The sequence below is a fragment of the Cylas formicarius genome, unplaced genomic scaffold, assembly GCF_029955315.1.
Source record: "Cylas formicarius isolate icCylForm1 unplaced genomic scaffold, icCylForm1.1 PGA_scaffold_5__7_contigs__length_24384050, whole genome shotgun sequence".
Lineage (NCBI taxonomy): Eukaryota > Metazoa > Arthropoda > Insecta > Coleoptera > Brentidae > Cylas > Cylas formicarius.
In genome coordinates this window covers 21,740,049-21,756,806 of record NW_026844341.1, presented here as the reverse complement: position 1 = coordinate 21,756,806, position 16,758 = coordinate 21,740,049, and the positions used below count along the sequence as shown (strand labels likewise).

The following is a 16,758-nucleotide window of genomic DNA, read 5'->3' as shown; positions in this document are numbered from 1 at the left end:
ATGTCGTCCTTGTCCATCCTGAGAGAACCTAAAATCTGAGGTTCTCTCAGGATGGACAAGGACGACATTATGGCAAGTTTCGATGTCAAATCCCTCTACCCGAGTATTCCAGTAGAAGAGGCACTCTTGCTTATAGAAGAAAACGAAGATCTTCCGCCATACATAATGGATCTGTCAAGACATTGCCTGAAAAACGCTTACTTTATGCACAACGGGAAAATTTACCGACAAATAGATGGAGCAGCAATGGGATCATCTCTCTCACCTGTGATTGCCAACCTCTTCATGATTTACTTCGAAAAGAAAGCAATAGAGAAGGCAAATCTGAAGCCAAAACTATGGACAAGATACGTTGATGACGTATTTGTTGTATGGCCTTTTGGCAAGGAGGAGCTTTTGAAATTCCTAGATCATCTGAATTCCATTCACCCAAGGATTCAATTTACAATAGAACTTGAAGAGGATAACAGTCTGCCCTTTTTAGATGTGCACATCACAAGGACCGAAGATGGACACTTGGAACACACCGTCTATAGAAAACCAACACACACTAATAGATATCTGAACGCTAAATCTCATCACCACCCATCACAGATACAGGCAGTGGCAAATACATTAATTGCTCGGTCCTTCAGGCTCACAAACGAGAGGAACAGAGATAAAGAACTGAAGAAAATTAGTACCTGTCTTCAACAAAACGGATACCAAAGGCGCACCATCAACAAGGCAATCAATAAACAACAACAGCCGCAGCAGAGAGTGCAGGACGAGACCCAACGAAGATCGATCGCTGTCCTGCCATACATCAAGGGGGTTACTGACAAAATCGGCCGAATATTACGGAAACACGACATATCAACAGCATACAAACCTGACCATACCATCGGAGCAATACTAAGAAACCCAAAACAAAAAATTACTCTGGAAAACCAAGGAGTATACAGTGTAGCATGCGGATCGTGCAGCCTGACGTATGTGGGACAGACCAACAGAAGGATTTCAGCCAGGCTCGAGGAACATCGTTTAGCCATAAGAAACAAACAAACAACATCTGCTTTGTTTCAGCACCAACATCAGACAGGCCATAAAATTGATTTCGGCACTTGCAAACAAATAGCTAATATTCCTGATTTTAGGACTAGGATTATACGAGAGGCCATCGAAATAGAAAAGTCCGGACACCTCAATACGAGAGACGACGCTCTGCATTTATCCAACACGTGGAGAACGATAATCAAACAGCAGAGCGATGCGCAGCAGCCAACGGGGACATCGCAACTACGATCGGGCGAAATTAACAACGCGACAATTCAGGGGGCGGAGCCACCTCCCCCCACGCACAAGCAGCACCGTTACCATCTCCGGCGCAGAGTATAAATACCACACGCACCGCCGATAACCTCCCAGTGTTCGAAGTGTTTTCGGAGCGCGAGCATTGAAGATGCCAAGTGAGATTTTGGCGAAACGTCTGCAGGATTCCAGTCGGAAGCAGGATTCCAGTCGGAGTTCAACGAGCGAACGGATGATATCCCGGAATATAGTGTCATCACATTTTTCCATCCGTGAATCAATACGTGAGAATATATATATATATATATATATATATATATATATATATATATATATATATTTATAAATAAAATATTTAAAACAATTAAAATAAAATCAAAATTTTAAAAATTTATACATACTTACTAGGGTTGTGGAATTGACCGATCAATTTTTTTTTTGTGTCAATTGACAGAAATTATATTTATTTCTATGTGCGTTACGTCGCCATCGCCCTGAGAACTAAATGCAGTGGATATTTTTTATTGGGATTCCCTGAATTTATTTGACAATTTAGGTTGCGTACAGTACAAAGTACCAAGAAAAGGATCCCCGTTGTATCTTAGAAAGATAGCTATACAAATAAATCTAAATTTTAGCATTCATCAGCACAAAGTAAATATAGCGTGATGCAAAGTGGTATAATAATATTAAGACTATTACATTTAAAACCTTTCATAGGAGTAACAAAAATATCGACATCAAGAAAGCAGTTATGAGAATTAAATATAAATTGTAATTTAAGTTCTGTCGTATGTTGCTTCGGTAGTGGTCGACATCAAATATTCATTCCTTGAAGAGGGTTGTAAATTATTATTATTATTTTGGAAAAAAAGTTACACGCATTTCCCCTATCAAACTATATTAATATTTTTATTCAACGAGCCCCAAGAAGGGGTAAATTAAAAAATACTGCGTAATTTTGGGGATTTCTTGAAATATTTTTAATTTTTTAAACTGAGCTCCTACAAGCAAAACTAATTAATTAATTTATTAAATAACTAATATTTTCAGAAAACAAAGCCTCAACAATTTCGAATAATAAAAAAACAGTTTTTTTGAAAAGAATTCATTTATTGATTTATTGTAAGTTTAGGTCGCTTACAGTACTTAGTACCAAAAAATAGCAACCACAATGTTAGTATAAATCGATGGATTTATACAAAACAAACATTAGTCGGATGTAGAACATTAAATAAAAAAAAGAAGATATTTAACACTCATACACTGCTAAGTTACACTATAAGTCCTAATAATGGAGTATTGATATTGATATATTGATAACACTATAATTGTTATCTAAAACATTTTGATGGAATTTGACTAGTCAACTAAAAAGTGGTCAATTGACCAATCCCAACACTAACCATTCACAATCATTGTTAAAAAACAGTAACTTCGTGACGGAGTGCTACGCAAACAAACAAAAACCGGGAACGCGACGCTAGATTGACTTTTGAACGTTTTGACAACTTATATGTGTCACTTTTGAAGTTTTTTTTGTCAATTACGTGTTATTTTCCGTTTTCCACCAATACGTTTTAATATTTAAACATTAGAGAACAGAAGGAGTAAACATTCTTCGATAATTATACTGTACTGGGGCGATGTAACGATAGATCATACAATGTTATATATAGTTGGTAGTGACGTAGATCAGATGAAACGTAGTATTAACAGTGAGTTGAACCGAATATATGGATGGTTATGTAAACACAAACTTAATATTAACACGTCAAAGTCTAAATTTTGTATTTTTGGGAAAAAACTGTACTGTTAATATAGAAAACATAAAAATTGAAATAAATAATGACATGCTAGTACACGTAGTTCCATGTAGGCCAAACACCTTTTATATAACAGCATTGCGGCACCTCATCTCAAATTTTGCTCCACACTCCTGTATATCTTACCGAACTATAAGATAAACGAGTTTCGAGTAATTCACACTAGTGCATTAAGATCGATCTTAAAGTGTAACAGATACACTCGTGTAAATCTAATGTCAAAATGACGGTTAAACAAGGAATTATTTATGATGTAAATATTTTTATGTATAAGTTAAGAAAAAACCTTTTACCTGAGTACAGTGATAAAGTAAAATATTCTAACAGCGTACATAGTTACTATACGAGAAACCGCAATGATTTTATTTTAGTAGATAGGTAATTGCTCTAACCAAATGACAAATTCTATTCTGTATAAGGGTCTCTCCGAAAATAATACTGCTAAATACCTTGAAAAAGTGTGATAATTTCATTAACTTTAAGACTATGTTGAGGGAATATGTGATGTCTAGATTTTTAAGTATAATTCGCTGTTTCATCTTAATTTTGCCTATATGTAGATTTCTGGTTACAGTTATGTTGTTTGTTGGTTTTGTTTGTTCGTGTATTTCGTAAAACTTTGTAAACAATTGTTTTGGTATGTAGCATCCCGAGCTAAAAAAGAATTATTATTATTATTATCATTACTATTATTATTATCATTACTATTATTATTATTATTATCTTCTATAAATCTTGAAACATACAATGGAGTCTATGAACAGTAGTACGAAAACAGACACTTTTGTTTAAATGGAGTTCCAGATCTTGTCAAAAAACTCAATTTTTATTTTTTCTTTAGAAAAAAGTTACGCGTATTTCCGCTATCAAACTATATCAATATTTTTATTCAATGAGCGCCAAGAAAGGGTGTTAATTGGGGTCTTTGCTTTTTTGTCGGGAATTTTTTTATAATAATTTTTCCTTATTTTCAACAATAATTAATATTTTCAAAAAATAAAACCTCAAAAATTTTGGATATAAAAAAAAACAGTTTCTTTGGGAAAAAAAAATCAAAATGGAGGATTAATTCATTTTCCACTTTTGCCAAGCGACAATAACGTTTTAATTTGGATCCAAATTCATCAATACTTCAAAATGAAATTGTGTTATTTACGATATAGTAGCCATTTTTACCATCTTTGGAGTATTTTTTGTTAGCAGGTACTAGAGAAAGGCCTTCGCAGTCCATTACATTTTTTTTTTATTGATTAGAGATACAATTTTAAAAAATGATTTTTTGGGGTCCTTTTTCACATGTTTATTTTTTAATATTCTACATACCACAGAAATTTTCCAGACTTTTTCCAAAATACGGGGGGGACTTAAAACTAAGCTTGGGGTCAGTGGGACTTATTATGAAATTATGAGAAAGATTAGGGCATAAAAAAGGGAATGACTCTTTGAATTACGATCTTTGTCGACCGTTTAAAAAGAAACGGGATAAAGCGCGGGGCTACAAATTCAATTTCGTCAAAAACCGTTACCGGACAGTCCTTTTTGACGCGTTATTCGAAGTGGACGGCGGGTTAAAAAAAACCTCCCGACGTGTCGAGTTACATCAGTCCGACCCTTATCCGAGAAACGAAATGACCAACAGACTGACCACCACAACGAACGTTTAAAAATGTCCGAAAAACGAGTCTAGGCACGCCAGCTCTAGCATTTTCCCACAGTTTCGGTATCTATTTTCGAGGGTGCCGCCGCCTCTGACATGGCTGACCACTCTCCATGGGCTCGCACATCGATTCAAAAAAAAAATATATATATATACGAGAAAAGCAACAACTGAGCGGCGGTCACTAATTCTCTATACGGAAACAAGTTTGGTTTCATTTAATTTCTAAAGCGCTGCCCAGAAGTTCGTGTAATTTTTCCGGGACCCTTTTGTTATGTAATTTTCTGAAGACGTTATATCTGCAAGGGGTCCGGGGACACGAGGGTCGCATAATTTTTCACTTAAATCTACCCGTTTCCAGTTCTTCGTCTACAAAAATGCGCAACGCGACTGGTTTGGGCCGCGACGTACCGCCCTTATTCGTCTGCTTTTCCCTGTTTGATTCCTCACTTACGATCCCTTCTGGTTTTTAAAAAATCCTATTTACAACGAAAGAAAACCCGTAACTTTACTTTTGAATATGGGTGATGTTTAGATATGCGATAAAAACGATTGTCGCCTATACCGCAACAGGGGAATTTCGCTTATTTTTTTGTTGCTTTTTTTTTTAATCTTCCTTGGAGCAACTGTTTAGACCGAAAGAAGGATTTAGGTTGATATCTGCCAAGTTCGATCAAGTTTTCTTGAAAATGAATGGCCAACAAGCGTATTCTAATTGGAATTTGACCGAAATTTTGAAAAAGTGGGGTTTCGCCAATTTTTTTCTTCTTTGCAGTTGCCGCTCATCCCGAAAAGTCAGGTTTCAGGTCGATATCCACAGGTTTGGTGGATAAGAGGCAAAAAAGCTGATTTTCTGTGTAATTTCATCAAAATCTACTACTGCTTCACTAATTTTTGTTGTTTGTTCGTCAAAAATCCTCATCCAAATCGAAATTCCATAATTTCAATACTAGAACCAAAACGCCATGCAGAAATGAACTTACACAAATCAAAAAAAATCAAAAAAGTCAACAATATTTAATATTTCTGGGTTCTATACGTTTCACGTAAAGTTGACACTGCCGGGACCACCGACCGAAGACCAAAATGCTTAAATATTATTATTAAATATTTGGTTTTTGTTTTCTTCACAGATTTTTAATAATATATCCCGCTGAGTCACATTAACAAAAATAAAATATGCATGAATTCAAATTTTGGCAAGAAAAGACAAAAAGGACAAATAAAAATGAAATAAGTAATAATAAAACAAAATATTATTTACCTACCTGTTTTCGTTTTTTGCTGCTTATTGTCGCAAACATTATGGTGGGCTTTAAGACTTTGAACTATGCCTTGAATTTCTTTTTTGCCGATTTTAGAAATCGTTCTACAGTCCGATTTATTTGAATCTGTTGTTATAATGTAAAACTACCACAAAAGAAACGGAAAATATATATTCTTATAAAATTTAAAAAAATCAATTAAAATAAAAAAAAAAGATTTTTCAAACTTTTTTTTTAATTTTTAGCACTGAATCGAAACCTTTTTCGCAACTCGTCAAAGAACCAAACAACGACTGTCGTTTATTTCACCAACTTTAAAAAGGCTACCGGTTAAATTTCACCAAGATTCCCGGTTAAATAAAATTAATAAATTCCGTTATGTAAATACACCCTTTCTTTCGGGTCTCGGGGCATAGTCTTATAATCCATTAAACGGGTCTAGAATATTTTTTTCCGGGGAGGGGGCCTCGCATAATGGATAGAGTGACCGGTAAAATGCCCATTAATTTCACCGGCCGGTTTAGAAAAGACAACCAACCATATATACGCACGCACATACCTCCGCCTTAATCTTTTAGTGCCTTTCTTTCCGATATAAAAAAAAATTATTACAATAGGACCTCGGTACTTTCCTAGCCCGAAAGGTTTAGCTTTTACGTTACAATTTTCCGTTTTTTAGCTCAAACAATTTTTCGAAAAGATTAAGCGACAGCCGGAGAGCAAAATATTAATATAAAACAACGTAGAAAATTCGTTCGTTTCAAAGTTATCAATCAATCAATGTTGAGTCATTAATTTTTATAAATACGGGTTGCTAAGTTTTTATTTTTCCGAAATTCTTTGGCTTTGCCTTAATATCTTTTTGTACAATTTACAATATTTCATTTAAAACCTACCTAACCAACATTTTCGTTGATTTCTTTTTCCAAACCCTGAAAGATACAGACCTGTGAAAAAATATGAACTCAAACAGTACTGTTGCGTAGATATAATCTAAATTGTGATCCATGTTTAGTGAGAAAGTGGGCAACTGAATCAAAACTTTTCAAACGGAAAAAATGTGTTAGTACATCAAACACAACAAAAATTAAATCAATCAATCAATCAGAAGGTGACTTTTGGCAACTTGTCACATTTAGTGTTGAAAAGAAAATTAATCTTGCCAGTGCCGGTGGAGGTAAGAATTATTGGCATGATTTGATAGAAAAATTATGCCTCGAAGAATTAAAGGAGGAGGTTCGGTTATGATCTGGGCCGATATATGTCCCTCCTTTACCATTCATTAAGCTGACTGAAGACGAATACATAGTTTTTCAACAGGACAACGCACCCATCCATGTGGCTGCCTACAAAACAGTGATAGCAATAGCACAAGTATCATCTTACTCTACAGTATAACCGGTTTTAATTTATTTTATTTTTTCAAAAAATAGGAAGTATCAACAAATTATTATATTAAAGGATAATGTAGGAGAAATATAGAACTGGATAACTTAAGTATTGGGTTGTTCGGAAAGTCATTTCGTTTTTTTTGGGGAACATGAAAGACAGTTTTCGTATAATGAATAAATATTTTATTAAATTATATATTGGCCATTCTGGTCCAACACCTTTTGCCATCTTTCTGGCAGTAACATAATTCCCCTCTCATAAAAGTTTTGGTCCTTGCTGGCAAAAAACTGGTTCAGGTGGTTTTTGACATCTTCATTTGAGGTAAAGGTTTTGCCATCCAAAAAATTTTGCATTTTGCAAGCATTATGGTAAACCAATCTCCGACGGGAAACTTAAAAGGAACGATGCATCTTGTACCTTGAAATGCTCTGTCTTTTTATAGCAGCTTAAACCATATAGTTGAAGATGTAGTTGGGTTCGACGTGGAAGAGCTAGATTTCAATGTTGAAGCAGACTATATATAAGGTTGTTCGGAAAGTCATTTCGTTTTTTCCCGTCAGAGGACTTAATTACGTTTTTTCGAAACCAACTTCACACTTAAGCCGCATAACCATTATATGTCTTGAGAGCTGATATTGCAAGGCTTGTGTGTGAAAAAGTTCTATTAATTCTACGCAGTAGTTTTTGGTTGGTGCCCTTTTAAATATGGAGAGCAATAAGCAGCATTTTCGTCATATTTTACTTTTTTACTTCAGAAAACGTAAAAATGCTGTCCAAGCGAGAAAAAAATTGACGGATGTGTATGGAGAAGGCGTGTTAACAGTACGCCAGTGCCAGAACTGGTTTGCAAAATTTCGATCCGGCAATTTTGATGTCGAAGATGCACCACGGTCTGGAAGGCCGGTCGAAGCTGACAAAGATGCGATAAAGGCATTAGTTGATGCAAATCGGCGAATAACCACACGAGAGATCGGTGAGAGATTAAATTTGTCGAATTCGACTGTTTATGGCCATTTGAAAGGCATGGGCTTAACCTCGAAGCTCGATGTGTGGGTGCCCCATGTCCTTACGGAGCGAAATTTGTGTCGTCGCGTTGACGTGTGTGATTCGCTCCTCAAACGTCAAGAAAATGATCCATTTTTGAAGCGGATTATTACTGGGGACGAAAAATGGGTTGTATACAACAATGTTAAACGCAAGAGGTCATGGAGCAGAAAAGATGAACCGGCTCAAAGCGTGTCAAATGCCAACATTCACCAAAAAAAGGTGATGCTCTCCGTTTGGTGGGATGTCAAAGGAATCGTTTTTTTTTGAGCTTTTGCCGGACAATACAACGATTAATTCAGAAGTCTATTGTCATCAACTGGACAAATTGAATGATTCACTTAAAGAGAAGAGGCCCGAATTAATCAACAGGAAGGGTGTAGTGTTCCACCAGGATAATGCGAGACCTCACACAAGTTTGGTCACTGGCCAAAAACTTTTACAGCTTGAATGGGACGTACTGCAACATCCACCATATTCTCCAGATATGGCGCCTTCCGACTACTATTTGTTCCGGTCCCTGCAAAATTTTTTGGATGGCAAAACCTTTACCTCAAATGAAGATGTCAAAAACCACCTGAACCAGTTTTTTGCCAGCAAGGACCAAAACTTTTATGAGAGGGGAATTATGTTACTGCCAGAAAGATGGCAAAAGGTGTTGGACCAGAACGGCCAATATACAATTTAATAAAATATTTATTCATTATACGAAAACTGTTTTTCATGTTCCCCAAAAAAAACGAAATGACTTTCCGAACAACCCAATATGAATAACTTAAATCTTAGATTTAAGTTATTCACGTCTGTTCTAAAAGTTATTTTTTCGGACAGGTATTCCTGATATTTTGTCTTAATTATTTTGAAATAAAGACAACAGCGATGGATCACGCGCCGCGTCTTCATGTTCGTCCAACCCGCTTCCTTCAGCTTGTAGCTGAAGGAAGCGGGAATGGGTCTTCCGCGACGGATGCCGTAAATAAACCTCAAGCAGCATTTTTGAATTTTTTTAATACGTTGGGACGAATTAGCTGTCAAACAAGGCCCATATACGACATCACAGTGATTAAAGACGGAGATAACAAGAGCATCGCATAAACGGCCGATAGCCCTTTGCGTACAAGTCGAAATATGCTTTTCAAAGCGAAGTTTTGTATCTAAAAGAAATCCCAAATTTTTTGCCTCGTTTCGAAGAGGAAGAGTAATATTGTTTATTTTTATGATTACTTCAGAAGCAAGACGCTTAACATCCACCGGCCGACCAAAAAACGGTACAGAAGATTTTTTTGGGTTTAAAAGCAAACCATGATCTCTGGAAATTCTGTCAATTCGTTCAAGGTCACTGTTGATATTTTGGCACTCAAGCTGCAATCTAGAGGAGTCAAAAACATGGTAGAGCTGCTTGTCATCAGCATATGATTGTCCTTTGTAATGTTTAAGATAATCTAAGAATTTTGTTATGTTGTTATAATAAAAAAAAGATATTTTTTTCAATATTTAAAACATTATTGGATTCCATTTTTGTTACTATCAATGGCTCTTTTTAAGGTAGTTTCTTATAATACCAATATAATCATCAGGCGTATAAACACGTCGGAATAATTTTAATTTGCATTCTATATCACCGGAATCCGAGTCGGATCCCGTATTTTGTAAAATATAAAGAAGGCAAAGAGTAAATTTAATATTTCTGACTCCGTAGAATAAGATGTATGTTTGACTTTGCTGTAATATATATAATCCCACATCTCGAGATCATCTGCCAGCTTCTCCTTCGACCCAAACGTAACGATCCGCGGTCTTCTTTACTGCTGTGAATTCCACCGTTATATACCCAGAGCTGCCTTATATAGAACACAATATTTGTGGGTATTCGTGATAAAGGCAATTTTTTTTAAGATCAAAGACAAGCACTCGTATTCATTTATTCGTGTTTTTTTTACAAATAGGTAAAAGGTCTAGACTCGACATTGGATGGGAAAGATTTTGCAGAATTAATTAACTATATCTAGTTTTTCATATAATAATATTTTCACCATTATTAAATAAAAAAATATAACTAATATATTGACACTTTTATTTGTGTGTACCACGTGTACCTAAACTATTTTCAGGAACATTCAATTGGTTTTAAAGGAAATCTAGGTATGAGTCTATACTTGTTCACAGTCCAATAATACGAAACCCTATTTACCAAATAGAATTCTCAGTTTTGCCAGTTGAGAATACAATCGCATAGCAACAAAAATAATAATGGACATTTGGCTACTTTCAGGCATCCCTTAAACCCGCACGGGACAAACATTTCTCCACCGCATTAACCCTTTCGAGCCCTTGCACAATAATAATTCACCCCGATGTGACAGATGCGGAGGGTGCACGTGCGTTTTCGCACATTTTGCCGAAAAACAACCAAACTGCACAATCCTGATTCAACTTTATGGATTTTGCAACCTTATATGCATCATAATACGCAAAAGAAGGCGCCGCCGTCAGCTGCCCGATACCCTTTTGCGTGGAACCCTTTAAGGGTAGGTATATACGGGCACCTTGTCCCATTCAAAGTGTCCGAAAAATATTTGTATTGATATTTTGCTCGGTCATTCTATCCGGACGAAGGGGCATGATGATTCGTGGAAAAATGCTTGTTTTCGTTTTGCGGTTTTGTTGATAAGCAGATGTTACCATTTGCATAAACATCGAACCCGTTCCTGCACCCTAAACGTTTTCAGAGGAAGAGGTAACAATTTTCCTCCGATCGTTATTGCCGAACAAGTCGCTGGAAAAAATCACGCAAGGAGAGCCGAGAAACTTTTTGCGTTTGGTTTTTTAACATTACAGCTAGCTGAAAGTGACTTCCAAATAATAGAACGTACTAACCAACCTCTCAGATCACACGACGTTGCCCCTAACAGTTTACGGGGGACGCGAAAACCTTTAGCGTCGCTTATAAGTGCGGGAAATCGGGTTCTGCAGGACAGAGTCGATAGCGAAAAAAATAGTGAACCATTAAGTCAAAATGAAGATCGAAGTTCGAAGTTTTCTAAGGAAGCAGCGAATATTTATAGTTCTACGGTAAAACGTACATACCAGTAGTCGTGGGGTACAGGGACTTTCGTCGGCCATAGTCGCATAAAGACGGATGCTGGAGATCCGTTCGTTGCCTCGACAGCAGCTGGTGGAGGTAGTTGTTCTGCTCCTTGTCGACTGTAAAGAAAATAAAAGTGTTAATCGGATATCATCGCTCGAGGCAAAGACCACCATGGTTAACAGATACAGCAAAAGTTATAATTAACCTGAGAGATAAATTCAATATACCAATATAAAGCAGATATGCCATCTCACTCGTTGAAGTCGACGTTCATCCCGCTAGAAGTTAGAAATTACAATGAACCATAGGTCATGTCTTAAAATTGTTTTTAAAAATAAATCACAGAATTTACCCCAAAATTGAGGAACACATTGAAGATACTCAGTTCGGATTCCGTAAGAGCCTAGGTATCAACTACAACTATCAACTACAACTATCAACTACAACTATCAACCATTTATGTGCTTTATCGGCTTCGAGAAAGCGTTTGACAGAGTGCAACACGAAAAAATGATTCGAATACTAAAAACAACAAGAATTGATGATGAAGACTTGGAAATAGGAAATAATATGGCTCAAAGCATTTCAATTAAAAGAGGGGTAAGATAGGATTGCATTCTTTCACCATTACGGAGACAATATTCCAAGAACCTTAAAGAAAATTGCTAAGAAGGGATAAAAATAAATGGGGTAATAGATGATTCCGTTCTAGCGTTCAGATCACTAACATAGAAGTCATGAGCGGAATGAAGAAAAATAAAGAAATCATTGCGAACTTCAGGATTAAGAAACTCTCTTACTTCGGCCATGTTTTGAAATATACAACGTCCAGCATTGGATCATTCCGGGCAAGATTGAGGAAAGACGAGGCTCAGGGAGAAGAAAAACATCTTGGCTGAAAAACCTACGACAGTGGTTAGGAAAATCAACTAATACGCTGCTTAGGACAACGGCCAATACGATTGCTGACATTCGGTAAAAAACGGATATTGCACATCAAGAAAAAGATGAGAGATAAAGCTTTTAAAAAGTACAAAACTACAAAAAATAAAAGTCAATGGGATGGCAATAAGCAGCTACGCGACCAAACTAAAATCACATTTAAAAATGAAAAAAAAAATCCAAGAATCTGGTTCTAATGAAAACCAGATATAAACCAGTATTTCTTACAGTATTCAAAACATAAACCACAAACATATCCTATATTGTTACAATATTACCGAAATAATTTAACAATAAATGTAAATGACAAAGTCTCGTTTTCTACGACGTCTGATTCAGATTTAATAAATATAGAAATGTTGTTAACGTGTTGCCCCAGAATTTTACCATTTCTCACTAATATAGTAAACTCGTGCCTCTTGGAATGAGTGTTTCCAGATGGATGGAAACTTGCACGCTTCCCAAAAATAATAAAATATCAAAAATGTTGGTCGAAGAATTAACACAGATTTTCGTTTTGGCGAGCAATTTATAATCCTGCAACTGCAGGATTATAAATGGTTTGATACGCAGAACAGACGATTTCTATAACATTATTATTAATAACAGTCCACGTTACTTGGCAAATAAATTAACGTATAAGGATAGGTGTCTACCACCGCATAGAAGAAGCTTTTCCTACAATATTTATAAACTATACAATACAATTCCTCGTTCTTTGACAGTCCCATAGCCATTACTTTTTAAAAGGAAATTAAGACAAAAATTGTTTAATCCACAAGCACAATGCTGGTGATTTTCGCGTTTAGTGTCGAGATTTTCTACTCTATTTTTGATTTTTTTTGTTTTGTTTATATTATTGTATGTTACTCAGGCGAATTAATGGTTGAACCGTTTTTAATTGCTTTCATCTCCTTTTCTGCAATTTATCTAATTATAATATCTTATCGTATTGCATATTGAACACAGCGTAATAAATGTATTATTATTTTCCGAACTGCGATGACTTAATCGCGTTGAAATTCCGCCAGAACAGAATTTCGGACCCGATAAACTATATTCTTAGGCGACGTCAATTAAAATCGAATTAACGGAGCCAATTGACCGTTTGACCGCGATTGTACGCAGAAAATATGTTTTGAAAACCCTCGTCGTCGAAGGCGATTTCCCACGCGCGCCATTGCAAAATTTCGAGAGAGATCAGAGATCGTGAGCGCTTGGTCGGTACGCCGTACGTTTCCGAGAAGGTATCGAGGGATTTTGTCGTCGGCGGCGTTGCCATGTAGGTCAAGGAAATGTTCATTTCCGGAGCGACGCCGCTTACCTTCACGCGTTTCAAACGACAGTAATTTTCAGATGAGATCGTTACCGAGCTGGCGAATTGGAAGATTTTCACCTTTTCACCGAGTATTTTTAATATATTTAATTAATTCGTGCATTTAATTATACTCAAAAGATGCCTTAACACATCGGCAGTATCTGAAGAATGGAATATGCCATATTTCAGATACTGCCAAAAAATGAGACAAGAGCAACTGCGGCAACTATTGGGGCATAGCGGTTACAAGTTGCTTTCGTAGAATATATGGAAAAATAGTAAAAAATAGAAAAGAAAGGGAATATGCAGGCTGAAAAGCATGAAAATCCATAATTGATCGCCTTTTGTCACTAACACACCTCGTAGAAAAGAAGACAGCATTTAATCAAGAAGTTCATCTCTTATTTGTTGACGTATGACGTAAGACTTTGCAAAAAAGCAATATAAACTCAGAAATAATAAACGCGTTGAAATCGTCAGATCAAAGAACAAGATCCAGAGTTAAAACAAGCTATGGTTTAATAACAGGATTTACTGTTACGGAAGGCCTTAAACAATATTGTTGCATGTTTCCAACGTTAATTAAAATTTATTTGGAAAATGCGAAAATATAGGAATACGAGTGGATGACGAGTATACAGTTTACACTCTATCGTTCGTGAATGTTCAAGTTGTCGTTGCACTGATGGAGGCATATGATAAGTACGATTTGGAAGTCAACATCGGCCAGACCGAATACATGTGCATCGGAGGACAACAGCAAGATCTACGACCGGCAACAGGGCATACAATTAAATACAAATATCTGGGAATGAAAATTGAACTCTGGACGAAGCAATAGCAAAAATATAAATGTAAATAACAAAAAAAGAATTTACAATTCAATCGTTGAAGGCATCATAACACGGAAGTATGGCCTCTGAAAGAAAAAGCACAGAAAATACTAAGAGAAGAGATAGAACACCACATGATACGATAAGACAGGGCATGGAAATAAAACATGATATATTATAGATGAAATTAGAACTCGGGAGCTGATTTGGCATGGACACGTACAGGGAATCCCAAAATATCAAATTCCAAAAAAAAAAAAAAAGACTGCAACGAGGCAGACGACGCAAGAGCTGGAGAGAGGGAACCCATGATGAAATTCGAGAAAGAGGCCTGTATAGAAGATATAACATGTGGATGGATAGAGAGGAATGGAGATTAGGAATCGGAAGACGTAGAACGTTGCAACCCGATTGGAGTGATGATTCGTTGCGTCAACCTGAGGACTACAGAATCACCACGTGCCTTAAACCTTGTGGACTCGTCTTGTTTTAGTATTAGCTTGGACTCATATAAACCCTTCTGACTACATAAAGTTTTAGCTTGGTTTTATCTGTAGTCATTTTGTTGGTTCTTTAAATAAACTATTCGTTGGTAACTTTAGATATAGTGCTATAAAGCCTTGCTTCTTTGTTCTCTTTAGAACACTAGCGATTTAGAGATAATCTAAAATCTTTCAATCTCGTCTAGTTTGTTTCCCAAATACAGAGCGAATTATTAATTTATTCATAGTCTAAATCTAATAGAACACATCACTACGGTTGTTACTCCTATCATCGCTATTCTAATTTTATTGACTACGGATCTGCGCAATTCTGTCGAGCTATAACCATACCAATCTCCTACGTTCTACACTTCTCTATCCCTAGTTCTTTCCTTGGATGATAAGCCTCAACAGCTCGTATCTTTCGCCCCGTCCTTATATTACCGAGATATTCCAATTTTCTTCTATTTATAGTTTTTATTAGTTCACGATTTTTCCCCACTCTTGACAGCACATCCTCGTTTGTCAGTCCCCCAGTCCACGATATTCTCCACATTCTCCTATAGCGCCACATTTCAAATGCTTCAATGTTTTTGATATCGTTATGTTTCAAAGTCTATGCCTCCATACGATACAGCAACACGGAGAAGAAATAGCAAGGCAGCATTCTAACTTTCAAATTTAAGTTGATGTCTCGACAGCATAGAAACATTTTCATTTGAATAACTACCTGTCTTGCTATTTTTATTCCACCCTTAAATTCTCCAGTTTGTTCGTTAGTTTCAGTAATCCTCCGGATATTTGTATGATTTGACTCTTTCAATTTGTGTGTTAGATATCGCCAAGTCGGCAGTAACAGCTGGTATTTTTGATATTACCATTAATTTTATCTTTTTAAGATTCAATTTCATTTACTACCCGTATTGATGTTTTCAATGTGTCATCATACGTTGTTAATAATTTCTCCATTAACGGTTATTCCTTGATGTCGTCGGTCTCAATAAATTGAGCTATTCCTTAATCGGCTGCTGCCCAATGGTGTGCGGTTGGTTAGGAAATGAATGGGAGTATCCTCTTCTTCTAAACAAACGCCTACATGTTATGGAGGTGCCTTCATAGATGTCAGATTTCGTAAACGTGAGGGACTGAGAATGAGAATGTACTTTTAGTCCTAATTGTCTAACTTCGTTCTTCAGTAAACTATTCCAACTTGCATTCCGCCACTGTTCTCAATGTCTCTCGACAGTCAAATGAGAGTCTCAAAATCACATTTTTTCACACAATTTTTTTTTCGGTTTCCCAAGGGAGACATTAACAATAATAATAATAATTAGTAGTCAATTTCGAGGGAGTTTGCCGCTCATACGATCTCCATTATCAGCTGGACGTACGTGTATTAATCGATTTGTTTCTACGCTTCTAGGTCTTGCTTTGTGTGGGCGACGTTATATTTTTAAATATTTAAAAAACATTAACCCATATTCGACGTGCGCTGCGGGTAATCGTCACCTTTTGATCGCGTAGACGCGCGAAATCTGATCGACCGTCGTCGATGTTGTCCAAGTCGATAAAGCTTGCGTCGTCGTGCGTACCATGTGATAAGCGTTATGCAACCATACCT

General features: G+C 36.3%; 1 protein-coding gene across 3 annotated transcripts in view; it reads right to left on the bottom strand.

Annotated features, from left to right (window-relative positions):
• LOC132701850 (ecdysone-induced protein 74EF) overlaps nucleotides 1-16,758 on the bottom strand; it is a 173,217-nt gene that overhangs the window by 29,648 nt on the left and 126,811 nt on the right. For all 3 annotated transcript variants that reach the window (XM_060670092.1, XM_060670093.1, XM_060670094.1), the window contains one exon: nucleotides 11,562-11,678. In XM_060670092.1, coding sequence (XP_060526075.1) covers nucleotides 11,562-11,678 — 117 coding nt within the window. The remainder of the gene's footprint in view (nucleotides 1-11,561; nucleotides 11,679-16,758) is intronic.